At 53.0% G+C, this 16,666-nt stretch overlaps 2 protein-coding genes across 4 annotated transcripts; one reads left to right on the plus strand and one right to left on the minus strand.

Annotated features, from left to right (window-relative positions):
* Nucleotides 1–3,971: 3,971 nt before the first annotated feature.
* GNGT2 (G protein subunit gamma transducin 2) lies at nucleotides 3,972–7,839 on the minus strand. 3 transcript variants are annotated; one of them, XM_031686105.2, is made up of 4 exons: nucleotides 6,555–6,596; nucleotides 5,586–5,675; nucleotides 4,766–4,871; nucleotides 3,972–4,320 (listed from the first exon to the last, which is right to left on the minus strand). In XM_031686105.2, the coding sequence occupies exons 3-4, from the start codon at nucleotides 4,847–4,849 to the stop codon at nucleotides 4,195–4,197; spliced, it is 210 nt and encodes a 69-aa protein (XP_031541965.1). In that variant the 5' UTR covers nucleotides 4,850–4,871; nucleotides 5,586–5,675; nucleotides 6,555–6,596; the 3' UTR covers nucleotides 3,972–4,194. The 3 variants fall into 3 exon arrangements, with proteins under 3 accessions (XP_031541965.1, XP_072794990.1, XP_015103414.1); XM_072938889.1 differs by lacking the exons at nucleotides 5,586–5,675; nucleotides 6,555–6,596 and adding an exon at nucleotides 7,737–7,839; XM_015247928.3 differs by lacking the exon at nucleotides 6,555–6,596 and having other exon boundaries at nucleotides 5,586–5,954.
* On the plus strand, nucleotides 7,088–16,404 carry ABI3 (ABI family member 3). The gene is made up of 8 exons (XM_006214177.4): nucleotides 7,088–7,516; nucleotides 11,544–11,711; nucleotides 12,752–12,928; nucleotides 14,280–14,365; nucleotides 14,547–14,633; nucleotides 14,833–14,966; nucleotides 15,497–15,634; nucleotides 15,935–16,404. Exons 1-8 carry the CDS (start codon nucleotides 7,400–7,402, stop codon nucleotides 16,096–16,098), a joined length of 1,071 nt encoding a protein of 356 aa, XP_006214239.2. The 5' UTR covers nucleotides 7,088–7,399; the 3' UTR covers nucleotides 16,099–16,404.
* The last annotated feature ends 262 nt before the right edge of the window (nucleotides 16,405–16,666 follow it).

Here is a 16,666-nt window from a genome sequence, read left to right on the forward strand (position 1 = left end):
ATGTCGGGATGGTGACAGCAGAATGTTAAACCAAGCACAGGGCCCTTCTAAGCAGGATGCCCTGTGTGACAGCCACAAATACCCCCACATAAAATATACCCACAAAGTTGGTCTGTCCCCAGGCCTCAGGCTCAGGTAGGGAACTGATGGCAGGAGGGAGGGGACTATGACTAACTTTCCTAGAAGCTGTGAGGTCAGGATTGGGTAATTGTCCTCTGCCTGAGGCACCAAAATGTCAAGCAGATAAGACCAGGTCTCTATCCCACTCCCTATGGGCTGCAGGGGTGACTTCCGTCCGGAAGGTGGGGGGCAGGGGTGGGGGTGTCGCAGGATCCGCTAGGAAGGATTTCAGGCTGCTGCCAGTCCTAGGAGCTGAGCCTCAAATTAGCCAATCAGCGGTGCCCCCTCTTACCCTCTCTTTCTGAGGCCTGGGGACCCCATCCTGGCGGGCTCTGGTGAACGTGTAGCGTGTTAGGAAGGTGATCTAGAATTTGAAACTTGGGAATTATTCAGCTGGATGTTAGTGGACCAGGAAATCAGGTGTTCAGAGCATTCTTCCCTCTCTCCCTCCCTTTTCCTGCTTTGGCATCATTTCCCCACTCAGGATCATCAGAATTTCAATGATCCTGTCTCTGCTTGGCGTCCTCACACCTCTCACCCTCCCTTCTTGGCCCTTTTCAAGGGCTTTTCCTCCATCCCAGTAAAGAAAGGGCTAATGTCCCTAGGGGTTTGCCAATCGCATCCGGTGCCCATCATCTGGGAGCTGGTGGCCTTACAGAGTGAGGACTGGCCTGGTGAGGCCCCAGTTTGGTGTCAGCGAGGAGATACCATGTTGCAAAGATGAAATGCTGTCAAGAGGCTGCTGGACGTGCTCTGAGCTGAACCAGTAACAACATCTGGTGCTCTCCTTTTGTGGTTAAAAGGTTCAGGGGTCTAGGGTAGAGGTGGAGGTGGGTGGCTCAGATGACTTCAGTGACCCACTCTCACAACAGCATTTTTGTCCTCAACAAGGACTTACTGTATAGCACCGAGAACTATATTCCATTTCTTGTAATAACATAGAAAAGAATCTGAAAGTAAAATATATGTATATATGTGTGTATATGTATATATATGTGTATATGTATAGCTGAATCACTTTGCTGTACACCCGAAACTAACATTGTAAATCAACTACACGTCAATAAAAAAATTTTAAAATATGTATAATTCTTGGAGGAGGATATAGCTAAAGTGGTAGAGCACATGCTTAACATGCACGAGGTCCTGGGTTCAATCCCCAGTACCTCCTCTAAACATATAGAAATAAACCTAATTACCAGCCCCCACCAAAAAAAAAAAAAAACTAAGAAAAAAGGAAACAGAAGAACTTTTTTTAAAAAAGGAAAAATATTACACAAACAAACAAAAAATCATTCTCATCCTTTGAACTTGCTAATGTGAGGGAAGAAATGCTATCGCCGGGGGCCAAAATACTAATTTCTGGAAATGGAAGCTGAGATTGCCCTCAGCCGTTGGAGGCCTCCTTTTGGAACTAGGAAAACAGACAGAAAAGGGGGCCGGAGTGTTGGGCCGATCACTGACCCTGAGGCTCAGGATCCTATGAGTGTTACCATATCTTGGGGGTTCCAGGAAGGTATGGGTGGAGCCAAGAGAACCCCTGGGCTCCATGCCCTGAGTAAAGGTGTAAGTAGATAAGGTAGGGGGGTCCCTGGAGGAAAAAAACAGTCATGGCTTTCTTGACATAAGGAAGCCATTTTTTGCCTAAGCCATTTTGTGATCTAAGCCTGGCCACAGTGCGTCTTTGTAGGTTTCGGTAATTAATGATCTTAAGGGAACAAAAGAATGCAAAAGCAAAGGACTGTTATCAGCAAGAGAAGTAACTCAGCTGTGAACACTCCCAGTTCTTTTCACTGGTAAAGATTAGCCTGAAGCACTAACTCAACCACAGGATCAACCGGAATCTAAGGGATGATGGTGTGGATCTTTTCTGACTCTCGTGACTTTAATCAGCTAAAGCTTGGACTGTGTCAATCTCAATTCTATGCCGAATTCTCTTCTGCTCAACCCCTTCATGAATATATATATAAATATAGCCTAAGCCCTTTCATGAATATGCGTGCGCCCTTAGCTTAAAACTTCCCCAGTTTTGGTGTTTGGAGAGACACTGCTTTGGGAAAGATCCCCAGTTTTCTCCTTTCTTGCTGCCAAGTAATAAGTCCTTTCTTCTCTGGCTCTTTGACTTGGTTGTGTCTTTTGGCTTGAGACCCACTAAGAGGCGAACCCCGTGTTTCTGGTAGCAAAGGTAAACAGAAGAAACTACTTACTGCTCTACCTGGAGACCTAATAAGCGTTCAGAGTCATCAGGGATGCAGGTTGGACTCAGCCCCCTGGACCAAGAATGCCAACCAAGAGGGAAGCCACAGCCCATGACCTACACCCATATGACTATAGCCCGCCCCCCCCATCTGTTTTTCCTTTCTTACTGCTGGAAACATATGGAGTATTTACACCTCCCCATTTAAAATAATCAGAAGTATCATATTTAAATGTTTTCTCCTCATGCCTCTTCTTTCCCTTCTCTTGAGCGGAATGTATTGGGGTGGCTGAGTTTATTTGACATTGCAGAATGGTGAAGTGGGGTTACAATGGAATTGGGAAAGGAGTGGACAGTCTCTGGGAGATCCTGGATTCTGACCAGTGGCCCAGGCCATGCCCTGGGACTGGGACCCACAGGAGAGGGGCTGAGTTTGCAGCTCCGGGTCAGATCAGTGTATTTGGTTATTAGGTTTGTTTTCAGGTACTTGCTTTCAATCCTCTCTCTTCCCCGAACCAAGCCAGAAACTTGGCCTCCATCCTCGAACACTCCCTGACCCTCCCCATCACTCAATGAGATGTCAAGATCTGAAAATTTGATTTCCCAAAGAACTCTTCACCCCACCTCCCCTTGTAGACTTACAGCCACTGCCCTAATCTCCCTCTCCTTGGATCTCACAATCACCTCCTTCACTGTCTCTCTGCCTCCACACTTTCCCCTTTCATTCTTGTCAAAAACCAATTCAAACGCAAACATTACCAGCTCATTCCCAGCAGATCAGGTTGTTTGATATTGCCAACAAGACCCTGCTGATCATCTCCAGCCCCGCCTCTCTACCAGCAGGTCCGTTTGTGGCTCCTTTAGACAGTAATCTTGCTAAAAAGTCCCAAGAGTTACTCTTTTCCATCATTGGTCCCTTAGCAGGATCCAGCCTCCCTTGTGTTCATCAAAGCCTGACCTTCTGCTGCTAAAATACCTTCACAGGCTTCCTAGTGTAATGAGGGTGAAAGAGGAAGTTCTTGCCTGAGCTCATAGCAAGGTCCTTTAAGACTTGACCCCACCTTCCTCTCCAGTCCCAGGTTTTACAGGGTCTGTCCTCACTCCCCGCTCTGCCCCCAGCACTGGCCTGCAACAGTTCACTTTGACCTTGTTCATTGCAGTGAATGTCTGGCTGCCATGTGTTCCTCCAGCACCCTGGATGTCCCTTTCCCCACAGTGGCACTTCCTGATTTAATTGCAAACTCTGCCTCATGTTTCTCTGCCAAATTCCATGAAAATAGGAGCCACGTGAGTTCTGCTCACTCTTCTACCCCAGCCCAGCATGCAACAGACACTCAGTAATATTAAAGAAATCATGACATCATGACTTTACAAATTATTTTTGTCATCAGGCCATCTGGGGTGATCTAAATGACCAGGAAGACTCTCACATGGGGTGGGGAAAGAGGACGCCCCAACTCCTGTCCTCAACCCAACTACTCAGAATGGGAATGCTAATTCCTGGGAAGAGAGTGAAGGGAGGAGAGGGAGGGGTTCTAGGGAGGAGCAACTCTTTCCGAAGGACCGGCCTCTAGGTTCTCAGGGAATTGCAGTCTTTTCAGACCCTACACGATGCCAACACTGAACCAGAGAAGCTCTCCTGGAGTGTTTCCAAGTGGGGTCAGCCATGATCCAGTGGGTGGCGGAGCTAATGGGAGGAAAGAGTTCAAAGCGGGACCAGGGAATGGATTCGCAATGTCTGCAGCCAGGCATCTTTACTCATTCTGGGACAAGAAGGTGAACATCCACTGGTTCCCTGGGCATCCCAGGGTCCTGGGGCCTGGGTGAGGAACAGGGCTGAGAGGGACAAGCATTCCGGATGAGGGGCATCAGCATCATCAGCTAATCATACAACCGCCTTTCTCCTTGAAGGGATTCTTGTCCTCAGGGATGCCTTTGAGAAGAGGGTCGTTTCCTGCTTCCGCCTCCACGTAATCCTTGATTTCCTTTCCCGTTTTGGAAATCTGCGAGAAAGCAGATGTGGTTCTAGCCCTTGTCTGTTGCTCAGGGTTCGTGATTGGGTCAGTCCTAAGAAAACCAACTTCTGGGCTGGGTGGGGATGGAGGACGGTGGGAGAAAGATGAAAGGGACGGGCAGTGTGAGACTGATGTGTGTTCCTTGACCAGAACCACAAAGCCTAACTCTGACCTGTTTGGCCAGGCCCAGCCAAGAGACAGGGCTGGACACATTGAGCCCTCCCGGCTCCGAGGCTCTCTCCTTCGCACCTCCGTAGGGTCAACTCAGCCTCTTTCCACACTCAGCTTGTTCCAGAGGCACCTCCTGCTCTTTCTACTGCCCTGGAGAAGTCCCACCACCCTGCGGTCCATCACTTCCTCCTTCGCATCCCGGCTCCATGAGGACCAGAAAGGGATGCAGAAGAGGGAGCAGGGAAGGGAAGAGGAGGCTCACCAGAGCTCGAGGGTTCTTCACTTCCTTCTTCAGCTGCTCCACCTCCATCTTCAAGATCTCCTTCTCACTGAGCTCCTGGGCCATCCTGCCCTGGAGAGACCTGGTCCTGGAAAGGATTCCATAGCCAGGATGGCAAATCCCCTGGGCTCCTCCGGCTCCCTCCTTTGCCCTCTCCACACCTCAACTTCTACCCCTTTCCCTGCTGTGCCCCTCAGTTCAGGCCCCTCATCGCTCACCATATATTCACTGCATCCTCCCCACCCACTCCCCATCATGAGTCTAGGCTCAGGAGGAGAGGACATTCCCAGTCTGATGGGGGAGTCACAATCTTTGCCCTTGGATAAGGACATTTCTATGGAGGAAACGGGAATCAGAGCCTGGAGAAGGGAGAGACGGGTGGAAGATTTGGGAAGCAAAGTTATTATTCCATCTAATGATACAGATACAAGTTTTCAGGAAACTCCAGGTCCTGTCAGGGTAGAGAATACCCTAGTGGTTAAGAGAAGAGTCTGCCAGACTCCAACTCTGATCCCCACTCTGCTGTTTCCTTAGGCAAGCCGCTCATCCTACTTAAGCCTTAGTTTCCCCATCTGCAAAATGGGTTTAATAATGGTCCCTACCTTATGTGATTAAGTAAGGACTAAGAAAATAATACATATCAAGTATTTTCATACACTGCCTGGCACATAATGAGCACTTAATACATTTATCATCATCATCATCACCATCACTACAGGGTTATCAGGAAGGCCTCCCTGGTGCCTAACCTCAATAGTGCTAATACTAGATCCCAGCCCAGTGCAACTTCAGCCCCTCTCACCTGCCAAGGAAGAGCGTGAACTTCAAGTCACTTGTCCCCGACGCAGACAAGATGGAGTTTGAGCCTCCTAGCTCCTCATGAGCTGAAAATCTTTGGATAAAGCAGATGGTCTGGAAGCCCAAATCTCTGATGCCTAAGCTGATCATAGGCTCAAGGTTCTAAGCTCATCCAGTGGCCTGAGCCTCCAAGATTGCCAGCCACAGCAGGCACCCTGCCCCTGGTCCCAGCCCCACTTCCTCAGTGACCTCTCTGGCCTAGAGCCCGTTTCCCCAGTTCTCACCCTCCAGACCTACGTGCTCCCCTCCCTCTTCCATCTTCTTAGCCAGGCCCTCTCCTCCTCTACCCCTGAGTCTGCTCTGAGGCTCTTCTTCCCCATGAGGCAAGTCCTAGACCAGCTCCGCATTTCCCTCACCTGAGAAGCCTTTGCGACCCCCATTGGAACAGGTTCTCCTAGATCAGTCCTCACTCACTTATTCAATAAAAATGGACTCACTTGGGCTGCTCTGCCAGCCAGCACTTGGGGCCAGGGCCATCTCTAACACCTGTGTCCAGGCTCTTTTGCTTCCATTACTTCCTCTGAGCCCTGCTTGTGGGTCTCTCTCAGCCATCCCTGAGCCCACATCCTGATCGCTCTCTCATTCTCCTCCCAGGTCCACCCAAGGGCTATGTCATTTACCAGTCACTGAGCTCCTGCTCAGACTGACGCCTGTCCAATGACAAGGGACCCCCTTGAGGAGCAGATATTAAGGGACCACTGTGGTCAGCAAGGGAGCCTCCTTTTTTTCTGCATCTACAATGACAGACACCCCAGTGGGAGGGGTGGGGAGGAAGCCCAGAGCCCATCCTAAGTGCTTCTGCTCCAGGATCCAAGTCCCACTCACTGTGAGCTCTAAGAATTCAAGATCAGGACAGGACCCTGGAGGTCATCAAGTCCAATTCCGCCGTGAATGTAGGAAATGGAGAACATACCTCCCGAGGCTGACTCAGCGCTCTGTCCACCACTGCCTCCTAAGACCGACCAGTTAATCTGGAATTTAAACCCGTTGCTTCTGAAAGTCACGTCCTTCCTGTTGTCTAATCTGAGTCCCTCACGCTACACTTGGTCAATTTCATCCTGTCCTGCCTCCAGCAGGCACAGAGCGTGTGTGCCAGATCTTCATCACAGGTAACCCTTCAGAGAATTGATAACACTTCTCAGGGGATCTCTGGTTGTATCGTCCCGATGTCCGGCCTGATTCCCCTCGCTGCCACATCAGCTGTTTGCCATTGTTGCTGCACTGCCACCCTCCAGCCTCCCGACATGACCGGTCTCCATATCCTCTCCACCCTCCAGTCCCCTGTCTCTTGGTGACTCATCCCCAAGCTTCCCAAGGAAGCCCCCACCCTCTGCCCTTTCCTCCGCTTCCATGAGTGGAAAATCCATCTCCACCCCCCAGAGCAGGCCAGCCCCCTTCCTCCTCAGTCTCCCATCCCAGCCCCCACCGCGGTTTCCTCTCCAGGCCCAGGGAGCCATCACAGCCGCCCCGACCTTGGCTTCCTCTGCTGGGAGGGATTGGGGGGCTGGGCCCCCAAAAGGGGCCCCTGGCTTCCCCCTTCGTCTGGGCAGGGGGCAGACAGGCACAGGCCCAGGGAGTGGGGGCTAACTTCCTCTTGTCCCGGATAGAGCATGCCTGCCCCTCGCAAGCGGGCTTGGGACTCTCACGCAGAGGAAACCAAAAGCAGTGAGAGGGAGGGAAGCGGAGCGACCAATCAAGGGCAGGGTGAGGCGCCAAACCAGCAGGCTCCCCGGGGAGCCAGTCAGAGGCCGGGGGGCGATGGCGGAGCTGCAGCAGCTGCAGGAGTTTGAGATCCCCACGGGCCGGGAGGCTCTGCGGGGCAACCACAGCGCCCTGCTGCGAGTGGCCGACTACTGCGAGGACAACTACGTGCAGGTAGGCGCAGCGGGCGCGTCCCCGGCACCCCGGCCGCTGCAGGGGCCCGGAGCCCATCCTGACAGGTGCTTGGCCTGGGCCTTGGCTGAGATATCCTCCCACCCCAGGTTGGCTTCAACCAAGTCCCCCAAACTTTAAGGCTCCCCAAGCCCCCAAGGTACCCTGTCTCTCTCCCAGAGCCTCAGAGATGCCCAGGCAGGCATCCTGCTACAGGCCTTACCCTTGGTTCGTCTCCCTTCTCTTGTTCAGTCCAGAGGCCCAAAGACTTATCCTCATACACAGGTTGGCGCCATCATTCCATGTTCAGGCTGGCACTAGGTGAGACTTCAGAGGAACTTCCCAAACATTGCAGTGAACTTGAGATGCACAGGGAAAGTTCTTCCCCTGGTATCTGAGGAGAGCAGGGAGATGTCAGACTAGGCTGGGTTAATGAGACGGGGTCTGACTCAGAGGCAGAGGCAGAGGCAGAGGCAGAGGCACGGACAATATGACTGCTGGGAGCAGGCTACCAGCAAAAGACAAGCATGGTGGCATTTTAGAACAGTTCTCTAAATTGTGGGGGTGTCCCAGGGCCACAAGTAGATGCCTGGATGAACGGAAAAGGGGCAAAGGAAACCAGACAATGATCGAGCACATCTGTTACTTGAACCCTCATAACCACCTTGTGAGAAGAGTATCATTATTCCTATTTTATAGATGATAAAACAGCAATTCAGGGAGGCAAGGTGACTTGTCAACTTGTCAAGGTCACACGGCTCAGCTACAGTAGAAGTGACATCAGCCCAGGCCTCCTGGCTTCTGAAGCAAAGCCCTCTCCTCTCTGCCTTCCCCTCCCTGACACGCTGCATGATTTTAAGAGAGTTTATTTGCATTGGGACCTCCCAGCTCCGCAGGAGTGTTGAAAAATAAATAAATAAATAAAAGGAGCAAGGGCTTATGGGAAAATGGCAGATTAAAGAGAGTCAATGGTAACAACAGTTAAGACACTCTGCACCCTGTAAATGGAAAGTAAACTTTAAAAACTGTATTAAACATTTTTTTAAGTAACAAAAAAAAAAAAAGCCAGATGCTCTGCACCTTTACTGCCCTCACTGCCTCCTTCAGTCCTCAGCCCAGTCTGTGAGGTGAGAACCACTCCCTCTTCACAACCAGGAGGCTGAGTTCAGAAAGGTTAACTCACTCTCCCGAAGTCTCCAAGCTAGTGGGGCGTGAAAGTTAACTCTGACTCCAGAGCCCACCCCGACACCTCTAGTTGAAAATGCTACCCGGGGTGTAGATGCTGAGTGATTAATGCGAGATATTTGCAGATGAGCTGGTAAACCAGCTCCATTCTCCAAGCGCTGAGAGGCACACTCTCATGGGCTAGGATGGGGGCCACCCTTCCCATGCCTTCAGTAACTTCTGCACACCTCGAAACACTTCCTGATGGGTTCTCATTTACACACACGCAGTGTGCACACAAGATTTGGGGGGGGGTGACAAAGACCTGAGTCCGATTGCCAACTCCTGGACCTGTGGCAAGTTGTCCCTCTGATTTTTATCCCTTCCTTCACAGTGGTCACAGGGGTTAAAGGTAATAATGTATTAAAGCATTTATACTGGTGCCTGCGCCTTAGGGCAGGACAAACGGCAGCTGTTACCACCACCACCATCATCATCATCATTCATCAGAAGGTTGAAAGACACATATAGATATTAAAAGTCAGTTCTAGCAGCCCTTGCAAAAACACCCAGAGCATCTGAAGCCCTGATCCAAGTCGAAATCCCCAGATGTCTGCTTCCTTCATGGAGAACACCAACTACCAGACCACACAACCAGTTACCTTTCCTGGCTTCTCTGAGGATCTTTGTCTGGGGAGCAAATGCCTAGGACGGGTTTGGATGACTTCTCAGAACTGGCATTAAACAAGGCCTAGTTCCCACGACCTCCCTCCCCGCCACCAACCAGGTGTCAGGAAACCTATGGGGAATGGGGGAGGCCAGGCTGGGGTCAACGGCAGTGTTCTCCGTCAGGGTCCATTGAGTTTACAGACAGGGTAATTTGCATGATGAATAAGCAGTCAGCCATGAAGATGGATGCCTGACTGTTGTCCCGCCAGACTTGACTTCAGGTCAAGACCAAAGCCAGGGGTCAGCAGGCATCCAGGCTCTGGCCTCCCAGAGCTTAGGGCCCAAGCAGACATTTTTCCTGTTTGGACTGACAGGAAAAACCCAATGATGAATTCCACATGCCAGTCCAGGGAGGGGACAGTACAGAAGAGGCCAGTTCAGAAATCTGGGTGGAGACCAAAAGAGTAGTCGCTGCTCCCTTCTGGGCCTCACCTATGAAAGGAAGGTCTTAAACTAGTATAAGACCTGCTATCCTTTCTGGTTTTAACCTCCTGGGTTGGTTTCTTTAACTTTTCGAGGCACTTGGTTACATATGCTGATGTAAATTGGATGTAAATGAGCAGCTCTTTCCAACTGTTGGAACAGAAAGGCTGGGAGGAGTACCCCAAGGGAGAAGTACTGGAGGGGCTGCCACGAGGTTCTCCATCTGCCCGTTGGCTCCAGCTTGGCTCAGGCTACAGGCCCTGAGGATCCCCTCAGGGTCCTTAGTAAGGAGACCCCAGTGTGCAGCCTTGTCAGTCAGCCCACTGGCCTCTCCCCAGCCTTGCCCTGTGGATTGGCCTCCTTCCCCTGGAGAAAGCGCAGACCAGAGCACAGCAACTCCATGTCCCACCCTGAGAGGAGGAAGCAGCCTGGGGAACCAAATGACCGGAGAAGTTTTGTGCCAGCCCCCAAGGTCTGATTTGGGACTGAAAAAAAAAAGCCTCTTCTGTCTTCAGCCGCTCCCTGCCCACCCCGCTACCACTGACTGGAAGTGTGGCCCTGACCAGTGCCTGGCACAGTGCCTGGCATGCGGTAGGAAGATGCCCAGCAAGTGTTTGGGTTTGCTTGCATTCAATCCGCTAATTAACTCATGAAGGCATATTTATTAAGTACTGTCTGTGTGTTGGGCACTATCCCAGGAAAGGATACAGGATAACAGACAAGCTCATTGCCCTCACAGTACTTACATTTTCATGTTGGCGTGCGTGCATGCGTGTGGGTGGGGAAATAGATAATAAAGTACATAGATAAACAATTTCTGATAGTGTTAAGTGCTATGAAGAAAAAAGAACAGAGTAAATCTGATAGTGGGGCAATACAGTAGACTGGGGGAAATCTTAGGATGGTGAGCAACGGTTGAGAAGAGCTGAGATTTAAGGAGTCTAGAAATAAGTACAGCAAGTGCAAAGGCCCTGAGGTAGAAACAATCTTAGCTTGATCAGGAATAGAGACACAATGGCCAATGTGGCTTGAGGGGCGCGAGTGAGAGGGAGAGTGGAAGGGAGGAGGGTGGTGAGGAAAGCTGGAGCCAGCCTTGTGGGGCCCTAGATAGGCCACGGTTGGAAGTTTAGTTTATTCTTAGTGTGTTGGGAAGCTATTGGAGGGAAGGAATGAATGAAGTCACTCCTCCTGGGCCTCAGTTTCTTATCTATAAAATGGACCAGATTGTTGGTTCCCAAACACCGACTTGTAGCCTGGAGCTAAGCAGGGAGCACAGGAGTCACCTGGGGAGCTTTTAGAGGCACAGATTCTTTGGCCTCACTCCCGGGAGATTCTGGTTAGAAGGTCTGGGATGTTTGATTTTCAAGTTTGAGAATATTTTCTCCAGCCAGCACTGACTTCCTCATTCCTTTCTACTGGTCACTTTTTACCCCTGCAGAAACTCCTCAGGACCATGGTAGAGCTAAATTGTCAGCTTGACTATTTGAGAAGTGTATGTTTTCCTCCCCTTGCACCCAGTCCCCAGGGCTGCAGATTCACTTTCCTGATGCCCCCTGGGTCCCTCTTTCTACAACCTCATCCTTACAGAAACCACCTCAAACATCTAAGGGTTGCTGCTTTCTGCTAATTTGGTCCCCAACTTCTCTATACCCTAGCGCATGCCATCCAGCCAGTGGGACATGCTGGCCTCAGGCCTGGGCTCCGTGTATTTCAGGCCACGGACAAGCGGAAGGCACTGGAGGAGACCATGGCCTTCACCACCCAGGCCCTGGCCAGCGTGGCCTACCAGGTGGGCAACCTGGCTGGACACACTCTGCGCATGTTGGACCTTCAGGCGGCCGCCCTGCGGCAGGTGGAAGCACGGGTGAGCACGCTGGGCCAGGTAAGAGCTGTGGGAAGGCTGCTTGCATCAGCCCCTAATTCGCATTCAGCCCCACCCAGGACATCTTCTCCAGCAAAAGTCCTTTCCCACCTTCCTCCACGTCAGTAAGCCCAAGCTCTATCACAGAAAGTTGGCACTCCCCAAGCTTTTGGAGCCTCCTTATCTCTGTGGTTATGTCTCCGTGGTGGGCCTGGCTGCCCCATCAGACGAGGACCCCCCTGAGGGCAGAACTCTTTTTTCTCTGAATTCTACCCAACACAGTAGACTCTGTTCATCACAGCGGCTGCGTAGAACAGCAAGGAGGCATAGGGAACCTGTTCCCGTGTAAACACAGGCAGTGGCCTAATATGTATCCCAGACCCAGAGTGCTTGCTTGGCAAGGTCATCCTCAGCCCTGGGAGCATTGCCACTACAGCACAGTGCCCCCCACCCATCTAGCATACACACCCTCCTCCTTCCTTCCTGGATCCTTGGCCAAGGAATTGCCCCACAAACCACATGCACAGATTCAGTTACACATCGGCCTGGCTTGTGCATCACCCACATGGTCACTGTGGGTGTGTCTTTTCCTTTCACCCCAGCAGACTGGAGTTCCCACACTCTCAGCGCTTGTAAGTTTCTGCGCAGTACATTCCAAGAGGAAGTTAATTCACTCATATATTGTGCCCTATATATTGTGCCCCCAAAGGGAGAGCCGATCCAGCCACAATTCTCAGCCACCTCTACGTTATTCCCCTCTGCTCTTGAGCCAGCCCAGTCTCCTCCCAGCATCCCCAGGGATGCTGAGTTTTCTCTTTTCCTCTGGTTCCTGCTCAGCTAATAATAACCCCTGTTCTCTTCCACCAGGAAGTTGCTCCAAAGTGGCTCCATCCTCCCCTGGCAACTCTTCTCCCAAAGGCTGTGTGGCCTTGGGGACAAAACTCCCCTCACTCCTTCTCTGGACTTCACTGCCTCCCCTGGTCCCTCTCCTCACCCCAAGGTCTTAAGGGGCTGCGCTGTGCAGAGGCTGCCCCACTGTCACCTCTAACCCTGTCATGCAGATGGTGAACATGCATATGGAGAAGGTGGCCCGAAGGGAGATTGGCACCTTAGCCACTGTCAAGCGGCTGCCCCCCAGCCAGAAAATCATCGCCCCCACGAGCCTCCCTCCGCTCACACCCTACTACCGGAGACCTCTCGACTTTGGCTGCCTGGATGACATCGGCCATGGGATCAAGGTAAAGAGAGCGGCCCCTCCTCTTTCTCCACAGCCCCCAGCTTCTGCCTCGTGGCTCCCTTCTCTCTAGGCACCCAATTCTCATCCACAGCCATGTTCTTATCCCAACCTGCAGCCCCTTTCCTTCCTCACTCCCGGAAGCCATCACCCTAAGAGGCTCCCCTCTTCCCCAAGGCCTCCTTCCAGGAAGGGGCCTCCCCTCCCTGACCCGGCTCTTCCTTAAAAATTCTTCATGACCCACCCCGCTTCATAACCGACCTTTACTCTGTACTCACATGATCTGCTGAGAGTGACATGTGGGCACACCCACCCCTCCCCACTGTGGGTGCCAGCTGTGAGGGCGAGAGGGGGAGAAGGGGAGGGAGGATGTCAGGGTGTGCATGAGAATGGCTCCGCAGCGGCATGAGAACAGCAACTTCCTCTGTCTGGAGGTTTGAGGTCACTGCACTGAACAGTCACCCCAGAGCTGCTGTTGGGTGGGAAGGGGTGAGGATGCAGCCACTCAAAGGGAGACCTGGTGGATGACTGGCATTTCCTTCACAGAATTCTGGAGAGAAGGGACAGTGCACATACCCCTAATCCCATTTTGTTGATCCCTGGTCCCCACACCCCATCATTCCAGATTAGATTAGAAGCTCCCCTGTATCTAAATGACCCTTTCATATCCTAACATACCATCCCCCCCAAAGAGAGGAAGTGCACTCCCTCCTTCAGTCACCAGCCCTCCTCATCAGTGAGTTCTTCCTATTGTCCAAATTATATTCTTTATGCTTCAGCTCAAGTCCCTTCTGTCCTGTCCCTAGTGAAGTACAGCAGAGGACATCACTCCCCGCCACCCACTCCTGGGGAAACCCTGTGGGTAACAGAGGTGCTCTCTCTCGTGGGGGTTTGCACCTGGTCCTTGCACACGCTACGTGTTCTGCTTCTCTCTGGCCGCAGCTCCCCCAAAACTAGTTCCACGGGCCTGTGAAGACGACAGGTGGGACGTTTCTAAGTCCACCTCTACCTCCTCAGCCCTGCGCTGGTGTTGAGGTTTCTCAGTTAGGGACCACCGAGCTGGGAGCTGAGCGTGCTTTGGCAGGAGGTGAGGCTCAGTCGCTGAGCCAAAGCAGAGGAAGTGGCCTTCAGACCGTGTCTGTCTGGGCCTGGGGCAGACTTGAGGCCCAGGGCGCAGGAAAGCAGAGGGGGTGGGGTGGGAGATGGGGCCTGGGAAGTGGAAGTGAGAACTTGCTGTGCCCGTCCGCCCTCTCCCTTCGAGTTCTAGTTCGCCCTGCCCCTACTTGCTCTCCGGGATTAGAGGGGCTACCGGGGGGCCCCATGGATGTCAGCCCCACCCCCTGTTCCTCCGGCAGGATCTGAGCACCCAGCTGTCGCGGACCGGCACCCTGTCTCGAAAGAGCATCAAGGCGCCTGCCACACCTTCCTCGGCCACCCTGGGGTGAGGCATCACCGCAATCGTAATCTGCCCCGCTCCATCCCAAAACTCTACGCCCCCATCCTCGCTTCAAGCCGAGCGCCAAACTTCCTCCTCCGCCAGCTGCCACCTCCCCTCGGCGCCAGCCCCAGCTCGCCGGAAGCCTTCCTTCCCCCTTGACTACATCTCTCCTCTCCACCCCCAGGAGAGCACCCCGGATCCCAGAGCTCCCGGTGGTGCCCGAAGACAAACTCTCCGCCGCGTCCTCTGTCTCCTCCCTGGCCTCGGCTGGGTGAGCCCCCAAGTCAAAGCTGGGGGGCGGTGGTGGGGGTGGGGTTGGAGAGGGGCCTCCTGCCGGTTTTCACCGTGACTACCGAGGTAGAGAGGACTCAAGATCACAGGGGCGGGGATTGGGATTGAACGGGCGGAGCCAGTTGGGGCGCTGAAGGTGACCCCCAACCTAGCCGAGCCCCCTTTTCTCTGGTCTGCAGCAGCGCCGAAGGTGTCAGTGGGGTCTCCACGACCAAGGGGCAGGCAGTACCCCCTCCTCCACCGCCTCCACCTGCTGCCGCCGAGGTCTTCCTGCCGCCCCCTCCGCTGGAGGAACTGTCCCTGCCTCCGCCAGGTAAGCAGCCCCTCCCTCTCCTCCTAGCTCAACTTTGGGGTCGTTTTCTCACCTCTTGAAACTCCTCCCCACCTCACCTGGGTCCAGTCGAGCCTACCTCAGTGAATGCTTTGCCAGGTAGAAGACATGAGAAAGCCGTGGAGGAAGTGAACGAACATAATTTACCGCCTGCTTTATAGCAGGCCCCGGGGTGAAGTTTAGCATCCATTTTCTCACTTAAACTTAACCCTAAGAGAAATTTCACGCTCCCATTTAACAGAAGAAGCTGAGGCTGAGAGGTTAAATTAAGTGACTTGCCCAAGGCTCACCAAGCTGTATGACCACCCTACACTGTTTATGTTGCTCAGTGTTTACTGAGCATCTACTACTTGCTAGAGGCATTGTGGGAGGACCAGGATGAATGAGGGCAGGAGGCAGGTTACGTAGAATGGGTAGATCCTGGGGCTCTGCCTTTGAACAGTGAAGGTTCTTGGGGTGAGTGGAGGGGATTGCCTGTGTCATGCTTGCAGCCCTTCTGCTTCCCCTCCCAGACCTGGAGCTGCCTCTGCCCCTGGACCTGCCCCCTCCGCCGCCCCTGGATGTAGATGACTTGGGTCTGCCACCTCCGCCCCCACCAGGCTTTGGGCCCGAGGAGCCAAGCTGGGTCCCTGATACATACTTGGAGAAAGGTACTTGACTCCTTGGGCTGAAGGGCACCCGATCCTAGGGTCAGTGTCCCGCTGCCCCCACCCCGGTCTGCTAGCCCAGAAACAGCCTCCCCTCCATCTGCAAAGGTGAACTTGTTATTTCCCCCAACAAAGAGAAGCAGCTGGCCTGATACTGAACACCTCAGCTGGGGAGGAGTCCCGGGGACTTTGGAGAAGGTATCTCCTGGCCCACCCTCCTAGTTACTCCCTAGTGTGGGCCCCTGCATCCCCATGATGGGGCAGGCAGCACATCTCACGGCACCCTCTCCTCCTGCCCTGCAGTGGTGACACTATACCCATACACCCGCCAGAAGGACAACCAACTCTCTTTCTCTGAAGGCACCATTATCTGCATCACCCGCCGCTACTCTGATGGCTGGTGTGAGGGCGTCAGCTCAGAGGGGTCTGGATTCTTCCCTGGGAACTATGTGGAGCCCAGCTGCTGACAGCCTGAGCGCTCTGGGATGCTGACCCAGGCACTCCCTTGAGCCTCCTGAGTCCCACACCAAAGCCAGCTCCACGGCCAAGGCTGGAGTAGGGCTGAACACCTCCTAGGCTGTGAGCTGTGTCTGCCCCTGCCCCCTCCATTGCAGTGGGAAGGGGTCCTGAGGAGAGAGGAGATACCCAGGGCCTGCTGCAGACAGGAAAGAACCAGAAGCCAAGAAGCTTGGTGATCTTATCCAGAGGAGCCCTGTACCATGCAGGATAGGGTTTCCAGCTGCAAGTGCCAACTTTGAATAAAACTCTGACCTTATGATTGCCCGGCAGGGCTGGGAGTCAGAGGGAATGAAAGACACCCTTAGCTTGGCTAAGGCTCCCGCTAATTAATTATTGAGCCCCCTCTGCTTGGCCCCCGCGGCCGTATCTCTCCCTTCTCCTCGGTGCTCTTTGAGCCCTCTACCCTAGACCCCTGCTCTACGACCATGGGCTGCACTGTTCTTTTGCCTGTTGGCTTGTGTTGTGTTGTCTTGGTTCTCCAAGCTGGGCACTACTCCATGAGCGGAGACTCTAACT

Source organism: Vicugna pacos, chromosome 16, assembly GCF_048564905.1.
Source record: "Vicugna pacos chromosome 16, VicPac4, whole genome shotgun sequence".
Classification (NCBI taxonomy): domain Eukaryota; kingdom Metazoa; phylum Chordata; class Mammalia; order Artiodactyla; family Camelidae; genus Vicugna; species Vicugna pacos.

Coding starts and splice junctions, on each gene's coding strand:
- GNGT2 (XM_015247928.3), bottom strand. CDS start 5,731: ATGATCAGCTTAGGCATCAGAGATTTGGGCTTCCAGACCATCTGCTTT. Junction 4,872..5,585: donor TTCACGCTCTTCCTTGGCAG/GTGAGAGGGGCT, acceptor AATCCTTTCCAG/GACCAGGTCTCTCCAGGGCA. Junction 4,321..4,765: donor TGAAGAACCCTCGAGCTCTG/GTGAGCCTCCTC, acceptor GCTTTCTCGCAG/ATTTCCAAAACGGGAAAGGA.
- ABI3 (XM_006214177.4), top strand. CDS start 7,400: ATGGCGGAGCTGCAGCAGCTGCAGGAGTTTGAGATCCCCACGGGCCGG. Junction 7,517..11,543: donor GCGAGGACAACTACGTGCAG/GTAGGCGCAGCG, acceptor CGTGTATTTCAG/GCCACGGACAAGCGGAAGGC. Junction 11,712..12,751: donor GGGTGAGCACGCTGGGCCAG/GTAAGAGCTGTG, acceptor CCTGTCATGCAG/ATGGTGAACATGCATATGGA.